Source organism: Panulirus ornatus, chromosome 49, assembly GCF_036320965.1.
Source record: "Panulirus ornatus isolate Po-2019 chromosome 49, ASM3632096v1, whole genome shotgun sequence".
NCBI classification, from domain to species: domain Eukaryota; kingdom Metazoa; phylum Arthropoda; class Malacostraca; order Decapoda; family Palinuridae; genus Panulirus; species Panulirus ornatus.
The window spans coordinates 6,208,675-6,224,833 of NC_092272.1; the positions used below are offsets into that span (position 1 = coordinate 6,208,675).

At 36.3% G+C, this 16,159-nt stretch overlaps 1 protein-coding gene across 1 annotated transcript in view; it reads right to left on the reverse strand.

The window, feature by feature from the left end:
• LOC139764258 (laminin subunit alpha-1-like) overlaps nt 1-16,159 on the reverse strand; it is a gene marked incomplete at its 5' end in the record, with an annotated part of 177,102 nt that overhangs the window by 62,328 nt on the left and 98,615 nt on the right. The window contains 13 exons of the mRNA XM_071690754.1: nt 2,916-2,984; nt 3,186-3,294; nt 4,918-5,038; nt 6,153-6,347; nt 7,055-7,269; nt 7,387-7,523; nt 8,748-8,833; nt 9,592-9,734; nt 9,942-10,046; nt 11,813-11,915; nt 13,702-13,856; nt 14,344-14,484; nt 15,862-15,978. Of these exons, the coding sequence (XP_071546855.1) occupies nt 2,916-2,984; nt 3,186-3,294; nt 4,918-5,038; nt 6,153-6,347; nt 7,055-7,269; nt 7,387-7,523; nt 8,748-8,833; nt 9,592-9,734; nt 9,942-10,046; nt 11,813-11,915; nt 13,702-13,856; nt 14,344-14,484; nt 15,862-15,978 (1,696 nt within the window). The remainder of the gene's footprint in view (nt 1-2,915; nt 2,985-3,185; nt 3,295-4,917; nt 5,039-6,152; nt 6,348-7,054; nt 7,270-7,386; nt 7,524-8,747; nt 8,834-9,591; nt 9,735-9,941; nt 10,047-11,812; nt 11,916-13,701; nt 13,857-14,343; nt 14,485-15,861; nt 15,979-16,159) is intronic.

Genomic DNA, 16,159 nt, shown 5'->3' on the forward strand with positions numbered 1-16,159 from the left:
AACATTAAATGTAGCATTACATGGAAAATATCTATAAATTATTCTTGGTGTTTAGCAAACAGTTCTTACACATTATTCAAAAGCCACTTTACCATCGATGGTGTACTTTTGATGACATTGATGCACCACAGTGCTGATAGTGCTTATCACCCCTAATTCATTGGCAAGCAATATTCATATATCCAGCTCAAGGAATAATCGATCAATGCTAACTAGAAATATTCTTTTCAGTTCTTTTCTCACTAAAAATCATTTAAACCATTCAATCATATTTCTACAGCATGATGTTATGAAAAGTCATCCTAACCATCCAATCATTTTTCTAAAGCATGACTTTAGGAATAGTCATCCTATCAATCAAGCAAAGTTAACATACAATTATTTCATTAAAAATTTCCAGGCAATGACAACAAGAAAGTTACCAGAGGACAAATAGCTAACCTGTCACTGTATATTAATTACCACTACTTGTTGAATAACAAATGTCTACCAAAATAACCACCAGTTCTTCCAACATCCATGTAAAAATGTATGGGGAAGACAGTTCGGTTGTAAGGGATTTTCTGAGGCAATTTTCTTCTTAATCATACCTGTATGTGGGTCGCTATTGAATTTTGAATGAGGAGACATTATATTTCTTTTCATTTCCTTCATTTTCATTTCAATCTTTGACTCACCTGGACTTCTTTCAGTTTTTATCACAATACCACATAGCAGAGCTGTTCATCTTGTGCCTGTGAAATTTCTTCATCCTAAATGAGCTCTAGATTATCTATTTCCTATACCAATACAGGTTAATGACTAACTTTCAAGTTTATCATTAAAGCTCTGATGCCTTTCAGAGGTTAGAAGTTCTTTAATGATCTTCAGCTATAAGCACCTACCAATGTGGCTTGCTTAGCTGCAACATCATGAAAGTGGGTGTATGAAATGCAAAAGAATGAAATAATTTAGGGGAGAATAGTAAAAAGAATGGAAGATTAGCTGCATAAAAGAAAAAGGTTGAAACAATTCAGGGGAAAGTTATGTTGTGAGGATCATGGCAAAAGTTGTGAGAGAGGAAGGGTGTTGTCATATGCAAAGAGGGTTTTCGAGTGCAAAGGGAGGTTGTGAAGTATAGGAAGTTTTATTGAAAGCAAAGATGAGCAAAAAGTTTTCTTGAGTGTAGGGGAGGGCTATGGAATACAGGAGAGAGTTAGAAAATACAAAGGAAAATCTGCATTGCAGAGGACTGTCGAATGCATAAGAATGATGAATACATAGGGTTATGGACAGAACAGGTGGTGCATAGTGTCAAGGAACGTTACAAATTGTAGGATTGGGCTGAAAATAACCACATGAATGTTTGTATGCAGAAGATTCATACAGTGTTTTAGAGGGCTGCAAGGTGTAGTGAAGGGTTATGATATATATAATGTATTTGCTGCAAGATGCATGATAGTGATAAGCATAGGATGGGTGTCAAGTGCATGGGTAAGGTGGGCCTTGAGTGGTGGGGAGAGCTGGGAAGTACATAGAGTTTTAAAGTACAATGGAAGAATGTGGAGAACAGGAGAGTTATGGAAAGCAAAGAAAGCTTTAAAGAACAAGCAAGAGTTGTGGAAAATGGAAAAAGGGTGTAAAGTACAAGAAGATAACTAATAAGGGCAAAGGAAGGATGACTGTGAAATAAAGGAGAGGGTACTGAAATGCAGTCTAAAGGAAGGTAGTGAAGAAAGTGAAATGCTCAGGAAAAAAGAAAGTATCTAGAGATTAGGGGAGGATTTTGGAGTACAGGAAAAGGATTGTTAATTGAATGAAAGGTTCTGGTGTGCATGACATTTTTACAAAGTGAAAAGAAAAGAACTGTATAGCAAGGATACAGAGCAAGGGAAAGCAGGACAAGGGTTGTGAGGTACTCAAGGGAAGAATGGAATTTGCAAAATATGAAGGATGGAGTGGGGAAAAAAGGAGGAAGAATGTGTGGAAAGGTGTATGCGAGGAGGCATGTAAGGAGGTGTGGCCACCCCCTTGATGTTCCTGGAGGAAACAGGCATCAGAAATAGACAGATAAGGAAAACTGCACTCTCCTCTTCAGATATGACTTTAAAATAACATATCAAAATATCAAGATCATTTCTCTCAATAAATTTAAGTTGCTGTAATGAAATTGGATACTGGAACACAAAAAGAAACTACTTAATCTAACCACCATGGAAAAGCAATCAGAATATGGGATAAGATTTCAGAAAATATGTTCACATCACTGAACAATATCAACTGATTTCCATACGTGATAAATCAAGAGAGCACTAAACTATAACACAAGCAATGATATTAACAAATGGACAACTGATAAAAATGTGGTGAAATACTTTCAGATCAAGAATGTACAGTATCAACTTCCTTGCAGCAGAATGTCACAACATTCTTAAAGGAGCTTTTCTAGCCTTTGTTCCCATATCTGGGATGGATTTGTGCTATCTATCTATCAGCTACATCTAGAAGTGAGGATGAACTATTTAGGAGGGAGTGAAATGGCAGTTATGTCTAGAGCTAAGCATATGTCCATGTTTTGTGGGCAGCAATAACACTATCCACAAAGCTGAGTTCATTATCATGCCAGTAAGATGAATAACATCACTAAAAAACTTTTTTTTTCATACATATTCGCCATTTCCCACATTAGCAAGGTAGCGTCATGAACAGAGAACTGAGCCTTAGAAGGAATATCCTCACCTGGCCCCCTTCTCCATCCCTTCTTTTGAAAATTAAAAACGAGAGGGGAGGATTTCCAGCCCCCCCGCTCCCACCCCTTTTAGTCACCTTCTACGACACGCAGGGAATACATGAAGTAAATTACTGGCACTCCAAGAAAGCAGGTTTTCATATTCAATGGAAAAGCAAAAATGATAAATTATAAGTTTTGTACTCACTTGTACAGCCAATGCTTAGGTTACCAAAGTGATCAGGCAAACATTCGTTACAGTTTCGTCCTCCAACACCTACAAGAAAAAAAGACTTAATTAACAAATCTTTAAACAGAAAGTGAATGTAAATAATCTCATATGAACTAACAATAAATTCTTACTATCATGATCAATTTAGTGTGATTTTTGCAATATTACTAATTCTAAGGGGTTTTACTTGTTTAGTAAGAGTACTACTCTAAAAGTACATTGTACTGTAAATGAATGACTACCAACCTGGCTTGCATGGACACTGTCCAGTAAACGGATCACAAATCTGATTGGTTGATCCCTCTGGGTCACACTGACACAGAGGACAACCTTCAGTCACATCACCACGCCCACTCTGAAATGCAAGTAAAAACTAATGCTTATGCACTGTTCCGAACATCTCAAAAGTGAAGAAGTAAAGATAATCTTATCAAAGTCTGGCTAACAAGACCTAATCAGAGAAGGCACATAAGCAGCTGATTTTCTAAAGAATCCAGAGTAATATCTGTGCAAGAGAGAGAGTTGGGCCATGCAAGTTGACATGGCACACTACTTTTAACTAACTCTGTCAAGAATGAAGATGGAAGATAATCCCACCCACAAAATGTAAGCAGTACTCCATATTGGGACATTCAAGCCTAAGTACAACTTGAGTAGCTGCTGTGATCAGGAACATATTAAAGAACTGAAAGAAAATCAAGTTTTCTCCAGTCAGATTTAGCTGTTTCAGTGACCAGAATTTACAGGAAATATCAAAAGCTATACTGATGAGTAAAATGATAGAGATGTGGTGCTAAACAAATAAAGTCCTCAAAGAAAATAAAGTCAGGAGGCATCATAAAGAAAGATGAAGGAAACAGTCACTGAAAGAACTAAAGTTGATGAGATTTTCAACTCCTTTACAAGATTGTCCTTGCCTGAAGTACTCATAAAAAAGAAAGAAACAGCATAAGCTTGTGGAAAAAGTTGGTGTCTAAAGGAAGCAGACAAGGGCAGACTTGAAATACCAGTACAGAACTGATTCAATAGGATTACTGCTTAAAAAATGATTACTGATAATGAGGGAGAGAGTAAAAGACAGCAAAGAACCCCAAAGAACATGAAGGGGACTGATGCATCAACAATTATGCCAACAGACAAACTGGAAAAAGACAACTGCAAAACTGAAAATCCTTTAAATGACAAAAAGGAAAGCCACTGAATACTTCAAAAGTAAAAGACTTATGCAACATCCTACTATAAGCTTTCAGAATATCAAGTATCATGGCATGATCAAGTCCCAAAGAGATGAACACTAAATATGACAAGAAAGTCACCACTAGATCTCAAAAAAAAAAAAAAAAAAAAAAAAAAAAAAAAAACACTGGTTTGAGAGAAAACTAATAGATTAGAGTTGTTTCAAAAAGTGAAGAGATTCAAAGACCTTTCAAACAGAAGAAATCAAAACTACAAGATGATACAAGAATCCCTCCTCTTTAATAAACCAATATGTGATCTTAACAGAGAGAAAAAGTGCTGGTCATAAGATAGAAGCAAAATTGATATGCAAGAACTGCTGCAAGCTCAGTGGGACACTCCTTTAGGGCACCAAGACACCAGGTCATATGCTTTACTCATCTTAAAGAGATGAGTACTCTTTGGATACTGTGATGAAAGCACTGGAAAGGCCATAACATAAAAAAAAGGTGTATGTAAACTACTGATATCAACCAGTGAAAGAGAAGAGCATACCTGAACAGTGTGTCTATTTGTAGCTGTGACAACTATAATACTACAGAGGTAGAAAAGGAATTACCAGAAGTTGCATATTTATCTGTCTAGGTGTGTGAGGTATCAATATATGACAAAAAAAGCCAGTAAGTATAATATATCATTCCTTCAAACTCATATCTGTTGATTACACTAAACTTTTGAACTAATTTCCAAACTTTCTACAATAATTCACCACTATTCAAATACAATGTATATGGCTTCTTACAATGCAGCGGTCACATCGGCGTCCTGTGTAGAGTTCTCTGCACTGGCATTGCCCACTTTCAGAATTACACTGTGCCATTAATGATCCTTGTTCATGACACCCACAGCTCAGGCACTGACCCCTATGAAGGAATGAAATAAATTAATACAATAAAGCCTATACATGCAAAGCTCAAGTGCAGTCACACAATTTACAGACAGGAAAAGCCTCACTATTCACCATTTAACTAACTGGAGAAAGTCTTGTATCCAAAATTCCTGATGTCTTCCAATAAATACATATAATGGGATATATGATATCCATAAAATTCCATCCAGCATGTTTTGGCATGCTCTTTAAGCTTTTGGAAAGTTATTCCTAATGCCACTGCTGAGCTGCTTTGTTACATTTCCCCCCCACTAAGCTTCAACTCAACTCCTGCCTACCACCAAATAATGCACATTCATCATCTCTGTTAGAGAATGGATGAAATGTAAATGTGGCCTTCTTCATTAGTTACCAGTACTACCTTGCTAAAGTAGGAAACAGAAAAGCATTAAAAAGAATAATATTCATATATTTTTTCATAGTTGATCAATTCCTGATTTAGTGAGGTAGTGCCAGGAAACAGATGAAGAAAGACATCCACTCACATATATACACAAGTACATACATACTCGCCCTCATCCATTCCCAGGGCCATCCCGCTCAACAGAAGACATCATTGCCAACCCTGCACCAGCAATCAGAAAAAAAGGCCACATCACTCTCAGCCATATACAAGCAGTCATATTCAATGCATTTTTATCATTATTATACATAATCGCTGTTTCCCGCGTCAGTGAGGTAGCACCAGGAAACAAAGAATGGCCCATCCACTCATATACACAGAATATACCACATCATTCCAATTTACTCTATTCCTTGCATGCCTCAAGTGGAAGAATCAAGAGGGAGGGAGAGACAAGAACGAAGTAGAAGGCTGGAGTAAAATATGTAGTGTGACTGATCTCTGAGCATGCTGGAGGTAAGTGGTGTGCAATAGTTTAGAGTAAATTTGAGATGTAGTATACTGAGGGCAACATACTGATGATGGGCTGAGCTAGGGCATATGAAGTGGTCAAGGAAAAATAAAGATCTTTGGGACTTGGCTGTGGATAGGGGCTTTGGTTTTGATGCACTACAATTTACATAAGTATCATATGTCGTGTCCAATAAAAGGTAATGAAAATTACAGTTTATATTCAAATTCTTACCTTTTAGGGTCACCATAATAATTATCTTTGCATTTTTCACAATGCCAGCCAATAGTATTACCAATACATTTAAGACATTGTCCAGTCAGTCGGTCACAGTTGTCTTGTTCCCTCTTATCAATGTTCCCATTGCATTCACATGGCTGACAGAAATTGCCAGGGACAAGTGGATTGCCAAAGTATCCATCAGCACACCTGGAAGAGGAAGAATATTATGTATGATTATTCATTAAATATATGTTCCTTCTTAAGGAATATTACCTGGAATCCATAGAAGTTTTGTTTTAATATGATGATTTTGAGAAACACTCATCAAAAGTTTTGTGACAACCCAATAAAATGTTTTGTCTTCATTTCAGCATCACAGTTTCCACTATGACCATCTAATTGAGACAAACCCATGGAAATTTCTATACCAAAGTTATTCAAATGTCAAAATTCTATCTGTTTTGTTAGATCTATCATGTCTCTGCCTGGTGTAAACCCTTGACACTTTACTCTGATTAGCGTCTTCTCTTTGTTAAAGAGCAAAAAAATCTTGATAACATAACTAATAGGTAGGGTAAGGTCAATTCTCTTCTTGTTTAAGCACATGATAACAGTCATGTGAATTCACACACTATGTGCTGGTTATCCTTCAGTGGACAGTTATTAGCAACTGTGAAGACATTTTACTTGATATCATGGAAACATTCCAAATTAATATCTTGTACAATCAAGAACTGGATAGGTTCTCAAATCTAGTGTACTCAAACTTATGTTAGTCTGATAGAATAAAATGATGAACTACACTGAAACAAAAATCACCTTTACTTTTACTCTTGAACAGTAATAAGCTGCTTTTCCCTATTCAGAACACAGTGAAATTTAATTATGAAAACAATCACTATGATATAACACACCTTTCACACTTGGGCCCGTCATAACCTGCTGGACACTGGCACTTGTATCCACCAAGGTCAAGATCTGGAACACATCTAGGGGTGAAGTGATTAGATCCGAGAGGCAATGGGCACTCACATGCCTGACAAGCATCAGGAGTACCCAGGGATGCATCTCCAAAGTACCCTGCAGCACATCGCTCGCAGCGATCGCCAACTGTGTTGTGCTGGCACTCCTGTAAGAGCAATAAAATGCTGCACTGCAAATAACTGTATTCAAAATACTCTTCATTTGTCAGTTATAATCAAATGTTTTCTTGTTCTCCATTACAAGGAAAGGTTCCTGTACCTACCCCACATGTACCAGTGAATGGATTACAGGACTCTACATGACCGTTACAATCACATGGAAGGCATACTCCACCATACACTGTCTTGTTGACTCGCCGGTATCCTGGTTCGCAAGACTCACAAGACAAACCACTGTATCCTATGGAATATACATAATATCAATCAAAAGAACATTTCAGTCTCTCAATATCAAGTGCATATTTTCCTCTCACAGAAAGGTGGTAATGCTTTATCTTTCTCCTACATTTGGCAGGTATCACCCCATCCTCACTTGTCAAAACCCAATAGCAATACTTAAAATTCTTACATGCTGGGGATAAGGGATTAAGAATACTTCCCACGTATTCCCTGCGTGTCGTAGAAGGCGACTAAAAGGGGAGGGAGCGGGGGGCTGGAAATCCTCCCCTCTCGTTGTTTTTTTTTTTTTTTTTAATTCTCCAAAAGAAGGAACAGAGGGGGCCAGGTGAGGATATTCCAAAAAAGGCCCAGTCCTCTGTTCTTAACGCTACCTCGCTAACGCGGGAAATGGTGAGTAGTTTGAAAGAAAGAAAGACTTGGTTATCACATAAGTGAGGCATGTGGTACTTCCTTGCAATAAGATATAATTGCAGGAAAGCACTGCCTTAGTAAGCATATGCAAATGGGCTATGTGAGTACAGAATTACAACAATACATATGTAAGATGAAGCAGTAAAAAGGAATAAAATAGGTGATGCGTTTGAGAATGCATGCCAGACCACGCAGTGGTATTCCAAAAAATAAACACAAAGAACTATCAGCAGGAGAAATCAGTCCCTTTACTTCTCTGAGTTAAATATTGTTTCACCACAGAATAATAAATCATTTACAGGTACAAGCTTTTACCAATTAAAATATGTAAATCATCTGAAGGTACAGTCTTTAATGAGCTTGGTAAAGGTCCTTATTGCCTTACTGATGAACAAGAAGAAGAAAAGTTACTAAACAGTGAAAAAGACAAATTCAAATGACAAGTCTACATACAAAAACTCAACTTATGTACCAAGTCTTCCTAAAATTAGAGGAAAAAAGTATGACTAAATTCATAATAAAGCAAAAATATGTATTCCCCAATTTTCTTTTTTAAATGGGTATTCCCAAGCAGAAATTATCACAGTTGTCTTTTTTAGATGAAGCAATTCATTACCATTTACACAATGTACACATACAATGAAGATCCCATTACAATATAATTATACATGGACTGCTCTACATTAGTAATGAAAGCCCCGGCACACACCTAACCAGAGCTATTGATAGTACACAAGGCGGTCATTGACAAGAGCATATGCCAAGCTTTGTCTTGGCAAATCTTTACACACATACACACACACACACACATTACCTGGAGGGCAATTGCAACGTTCAACAGCACCAGTGACGAGGGCTGCTGACCCTTCAGCCCCATACTCAAGGATCACGTCATGAATGCTACAGGAAGAAATAAGCAAATAAGTTATTAACTGAAAACAATTCATACCATTCTATAAAATACCACTAAAGTATGGTACAATTAACATTAAATAATACTCATACAACAGCAAACAAAGTATCATTTAGGAAAATACTGATTACAAATCAACACAAAGCGTAAGTTGGAAAAATTAAGAAAATGCTTCTTGAGTCCTATGATGACAGTTAAAACATAAAATTCACTAAGCAAAAGAAAAAGTTAAGAAGAGATATCTAATGCTGAAAACAATATAATGTATCATAATATTCATACTGTAGTCCAGTTAATGTTTTAAAAATCAAGTAATGAAAGGAATAACAGGTTTTCTTGTCTTTTCTGATTTCATTAGTGTAAAACTATGTTAACTTTTAATAAAGTTCAAGTAATAATATATATCATGATGGAAAATGACCTCCCACACTGGGACAACTGACGATCAGTAAAAAGTATAAAGTTCTGAGCTCTCTAACTATAATTTTCATTGCTTCATGTGCAAAGCACTGAAAACTAAAAATGTACAAAGTTCTTTGGCAGCTGGCTTAAAAGCATTTCACAACTTGCAGATAAAATCTCAAAAAAGAAAAGAAACTAAGTAAATGAATGATGGACATGAAATACAAGTTACATGTACACCAGGTTAGAGACAAAAGACTTTCACATGAATATGGAGTAATACTTTAACTGGATTACCGACAGCCACAACATACAACATAACAAGAACTGCACAAATACTAACAGTCCTTCAATCTGGACAGTGTGGAATCTAGCCCTGATCATCAAACTTTCAAAGGAACTGAGGATTTCCATCATCTCTCGCCTTGTTACTGCTCGGCCTGTGTATTCCTTTGCTTTTGTAGAGAGACTTATGTCTGAAATATCCTGTTACGGAGAAAGGTAGTGTTTACAATAACCACAGTGGGCAAAATATATGTAATCCTATAAAATAAGTGAATCAAAAGCAAAAGCAGTCCATATTCCTTCTTAACACTAAAACTAATATATTTTTGCATGCCATATACTGTCAACCACACATGAGATGTCATCTAAATAAAAGAAAAAATGTAAATTGTAAAGAAAAAGGCATACCTTTGGGAAGTGGAACCAATCATGCTCATAAAATGGGATCTCAAGGAGTGCAGATTTTCCACGGCGGTACACTTTATTACCATACGCAATACGGTATCCAGCACCCTGCAAGAAAATTCATATGTGAAATCATTCTGCAAATGTTATAGAAATCAAAATATTATCACCAAAAGTACAGTAATTCAAAATCAATTGCTTCACTTTGCTGTATTTCATCCATTATAATCACAGCCTAACTCTAACTTTCACTTCTCACATCAAACAAAATACAAAAATCGATCGAGTGCAATACCATGACTATCCCACTTACAAAAGCACTTGTATTAAACTCAGTTACATCTCTCTATTGTTTAAAAGCTTCTATGGTATATCAAAACAGAAACATTCAACACCTTTGGTGTTTTTCATGTACTGTACATTCAAAAGATCATTCAACCATATTTTTAATCTACACACATGTGTAAGTCATCTAAAGGTGGTTTTTCAAAAATATCAATGAAATCATGAGCACAATATCATAAATCAAATCACAGAGTAAATCTGCAACTCTAGAAATGAAAAATAGCAGTGTATCATCCATTTCTTGATGGTAAATTTCTAGACGGTCACCTCCTACAAACAATAGATTTAAGAGTTCAACCTTCAAATAGAGAATACTTCACAGTGTAAAAAATTCAATACAGTGGACTGTAAACTGATACACCTTTGCACAGTCCAAAGAAAGCAAGAGTTCTGTGCTGCATTACAGTATACAGAAGTCATGAGAGGGATATGGTGGCCCTCTCTCTTCTGTTTCCTACAGTGTTATGACCTTAAATTAATAATCACACTAAACTGTTGACCATTAGTTATATCTGAATTTTCCTTTTTGAGAAAGATGAAGCAAATAATGTTTAGTGTCACATCAAAAAACTGTCTGACATTATTCATCAGAGTTTTTACACAATGTACTGAAGTGGGTGCAGGTACTGGAAATGAAATACGAGAGGATAATATGTGATGTGAGGCAGGCTGAGCTAGTAAATTATGAAAGTGTATGAGCAAGATGTGGCAGTATGGATTGGACATATGGTAAGGATAGGCAAAGAAATAACTAAATAAATGAATACATGTGCCAGAAGTGGGGGAACGAATGGGGAGGGGGGTTAGAATGATATGATTTCTCCATGTCCATAAATGCAACATACATATTCCTCTTTTTCCAAATATTGCTCACACAAATTTCTCAAAACAAATGCCACAATGCTCCTCCCCACTGTACATGCCATCTTTCTCCCCCACAACTTATCACATGTTCCCCAGGGACTTCCCTCTCTGTAATTCATGCATTCAGTTATATTTCCCCTAACCAAAACTCATACCTTTTTGCTTCTAACAAGTGTTCCAGCAAGTGCAGCATGGAGTATGGTTGTAGTAAGCCATTACTGTACACATAAGGTTAAGTGCTACACATTTGACACTTGTCAGATGCGATTACAAGAGCTGAGAGAGGCAAAATCCACAAAATAGCTGAAACAGCAGAGACCAGAACTGCCTCAGATTCAGACACCAATTTGGTGGAAATCTTAAATGTAGCAGCATTTGGATTTTGAAAGTTTCTAGATTATGAATAATTGGACTAGAGATCTTCTTCCTGAAGATACATATGGGATATTTTATATATTTCATTAATTCATCAAAAGATGCCCAAATTAATGTAAAGCACTATGTTTAAGTGAACATGAAAGTAGTGCCTATAACAAGAAAAGTACTTTCACACTGCCATATGCAAACAAACCCAGGGAGAAATGTAATTCAGTAACAAATAGGATGTCCTTATTTTACATTTTTCAACTCACAATATTTCAAAAGCTAAATTTCAGGTATCTCACCTCAATGATGACGTCTGGGCAGCGAGTAGGTTGGCCTGATGTATCTCCTCTGAGTTTTACCCATGACACCTTAATTTTCAAAGTTTGCCCATATGATGTGATTCTGTGGAAAAATTTCAGAATGCATTTCGAATCTATAATTACAACAAAAATATACATTACATCCAGTAAATCAATGACAAAAATATTTTATAGTGTATGTGCTTGATTAATCATTTGCACTTAAAGGTCCCTGTCCTTTAACTTTCTTTCTGTCTACTAATTTCTCAAAATCCTTAATGTCCTTGTCATTCTTCACATCTTTGACTTCTCTTGCCTAATTTCCAGTTGTTCTAGTAGTTAAATCTATTGACATGAATTATTCAATGGTATAAATATCAAATCTATCAAGGAATTAAGTAGTAAATGGCAAAGTCTTTAGCTAATAATATTTCCTTGTAACCAAGTTCCTATAGCTTTGTTGCCTGCAATTTTACCCTCTCTATCAAACCTGTCTCCTTATTTTGTGGTCAAACTGAATCCGATGAATACCTTTAAACTGGGTCTAGAACAGCATCTCCTTGTCCATATACTGTAAGACATTTTGGAAACCAACAAATATCTAATCCAGCACATTCAAAACACTCCAGAAGTTGTTATTTTACAAGATAGATACAATACATGGCTGTTTATCTTGGGCTAATTCCAGACCAGTTCACCCCAACTTGTCCAATCATCTCTTAAACGTTCTTTTCAGATTTCTTATTTTCTTAAGACAAAATATCTTACCTGAGTCTCCCCATATTTCTTGTTGGGTTCTCAAATACTTCTGTTTAGAGCTTTGAGATCATACTCCGAAGAATTCTAAGAAAATAAATCTCTTTCTTTTGTGAAATCTTTAGATTAAGTATGCATTATTCCCTTCATTTTATTGCCATCTATAAAATATCATACACCCTTGTCCTCTTCATTCTAGGCTACACATGTCAAGTTCTTTCAACCTCATCATAGTTCATGTTTTATTCCCTAAATTTTGCTTGTAGAGTGTTTCTGGACTTTCTCCAATCTATCAGTTTCACCTTGTTTTGCTGGTGATCAAATACCACAGTAGTATTCAATTCTGCCTCTTACATATGTATTTAACTTTTTCATCATAAGCTTCCTATATCTCATTATGAAACCAATCACTACTTAGGCCAAGCAATAAAAAAGAGGGATTTACAGGTAACTAAAGCACAATAAGACACAACAGCTTTCTAATGACTGATGCCTAGGACTACATAGAATGAAAAGGTGAGGAGAAGGAAGCTTAAAATAAAGTGGTTTCAGTTTGAACAGTATGTGAAAACTGGAAAGCTGTGTTCATGGACACAGCTATAAACTAACTGAAACTGACTATATTCTCACCAGTTTTAAAGCTTTAATACTTAAGTTTCCATCATGATGGTATGATGAACTCTAAACATCACAAGAGAATTAATGTGTATACCCATAATCAATGAAGAACAAGAGGGGGCAAAAAAAATAGGCTTATGTACTTAGCAATAAGTTTCTACACACCCAACACATGAACTAAAGGGTTTAATTGGTTCAACTGCAGAGCCAGCTAATCTACTAGTTCAAAAAAGTGAACAACCATTTGGCAAGATTAATTCTAACTCTTAACAAGCCAAAGTTCCTAAATGAGGGATTCAACTAAGATCAAGTGATGACTGTCACATTCTTGGAAACCACTCATAAGAAGACAGGGCATCCATTCTGTTCACTGCCTGATTTTCTGCATAGCACGATGGCATCTTTCCCTTACATGTCAGGGGCTTATATCTCTATGGCTTATTACAACAGATCATTAATATTAAAAGAAACAAATTTCAGGTTAAAATATATCCATTTAAGTAGTGGAATTGTACCTGTTGCCAAGATAATCATCTGGAGCAAGCCAATAATAAGCATTATATGCTGCCATATCATCATGAGCAATCACAACATTACTGCCTTCCTGAGAAGCAGCCACAATCCTTCTCCTCATAAGATCTGTCACATGCCAGTTACCACGCTGTAATACCTGTAAAACATAAGAAACCATGAAGTACAATTTCTTACTATGATAATAAAAATAAGCATAGTTTCATGTGAAAGACATTTTCAAACTCATTTTGTGGCCATAATTTATGCACATCAATTATTTTCATATGTCTATCAACTGCATATTGCATTCATTAAATCTAAATGAAAGAAATTCTTGGATTACAATACTACTTTACTGGCATGGATACTAAATGGGTATTCTCGTGAAGAAGATGAAAACACTTAACTTTAAAATATCTACAATGTACACAAAGCACAAAAACGATCTTTACAGCTGTGAATGACAGGTCTCTATAAGATCACCTGTTAACTTTGAGAGGTTGGTATTTTCACGAGCTCTTTCTTCCTTATGTCATTTTTTGTCACCCAGAAAGTGTAAAAAGCATTTTTTTGCAGTGTACATAAGAAAATGGAATATCCATATGGCAACTGCAAAAACATTCCAACATTAAATATGTACTCACAGTGTAGACAGCAAGTTTGGCAGCATTACAGGAGTCTGTTACATCATTACAAAAGCAGGGTGTACAGCCAACAGGGTTGCGTGCATCCAAATGGAAGTGCCCTGGGGCACACATATCACAGTGAGGACCCCTTACATTTTTCTGCAAATAAATCAATATGGCACGGATAAGAAATTAACAAAAAATCTGGAAAAAGGCTGCAAATTATACATCAAGAGACAGCTCCAAGGAGTTTCTGCAGAAATGGGCTTCTGTTCTGCTGAATGTGGCCACTGTGTGTTCATATATGAGATAAGAGTTCTGCAATCATGTTGCAGCATCTCGTATCTTTGTCTACCATCTCTTAGCGACACACACACATTTATATATATATATGGGGAGAGGGAAGAAAGAACACTTCCCATGTATTCCCCGAGTGTCGTAAAAGGCGACTAAAAGGGGAGGGAGCAGGGGGCTGGAAATCTTCCCTCTCTATTCTAATTTTCCAAAAGAGAAGGGGGCCAAGGAGGATATTCACTCTAAGGCTCAGTCCTCTTCTTAGCACTACCTCACTAACGTGGGAAATGGCGAATATGTATGAATATATATATATATATATATATATATATATATATATATATATATATATATATATAGCCCGCACCTCGCAACCATACAACATTGTTGGAACCACTATTCCTTCAAACATACCCATTTTTGCTTTCCGAGATAATGTTTTTGACTTCCACACATTCTTCAAGGCTCCCAGAATTTTCGCCCCCTCTCCCACCCCATGATTCACTTCCGCTTCCATGATTCCATCCGCTGCCAAATATATATATATATATATATATATATATATATATATATATATATATATATATATATATATATATATATCCCTGGGGATTGGGGAGAAAGAATACTTCCCACGTATTCCCTATGTGTCGTAGAAGGTGACTAAAAGGGGAGGGAGCAGGGGGCTGGAAATCCTCCCCTCGTTTTTTTTTTAATTTTCCAAAAGAAGTGACAGAGAAGGGGGCCAGGTGAGGATGTTCCCTCAGAGGCCAAGTCCTCTGTTCTTAACGCTACCTTGCTGATGCGGGAAATGGCGAATAGTTTGAAAAAATATATATATATATATATATATATATATATATATATATATATATATATATATATATATATATATATATATATAATACTTTCGCCATTTCCCACTTTAGTGAGGTACCATCAAGGACAGAGAACTGAGCCTTTGAGGGAAAATCCTCACTTGGCTCCCTTCTCTGGTCCTTCTTTCGAAAAAGTAAAAATTGTATCCATTTATCAACTCACCCTAAAAGGAAGTATAAAAAGCTGGGATGGCTTTTCCAGCCATGAGACTACTGGGTTATAACGGAAATCATTACACCACAAAAGCACGGATGTAAAACCATGCCAGTGGGCATGTCAGTACATAAATGTATATTGAAGTGTGCATGCATGATGAACACGATATATAATTTCCTCATCTTTAAATAAAGATGTACAACTCACCTTGCAGATACACTCCCCATCACACTCCTCATTGAGAGAGCCTGCACGGTCACAGGGGCATCTTTCACATATTGGGTAGCGGCGATAACCTTTGGCACATCGATCACAGCGGGGTCCCTGATATAAATCAAAATGTATAATGTGCATTTTTGTCAACCAGTTTATCCATTATCCTAATTTCTGCTATACTACATAAGTTATTAAATTCTTCTGTCTTTCTACTGACTTATTTGGACCATGGTAAACCATATATATGAGCTGATACAAGTGCTCCACCAGGCAAAAATATTTCACACAT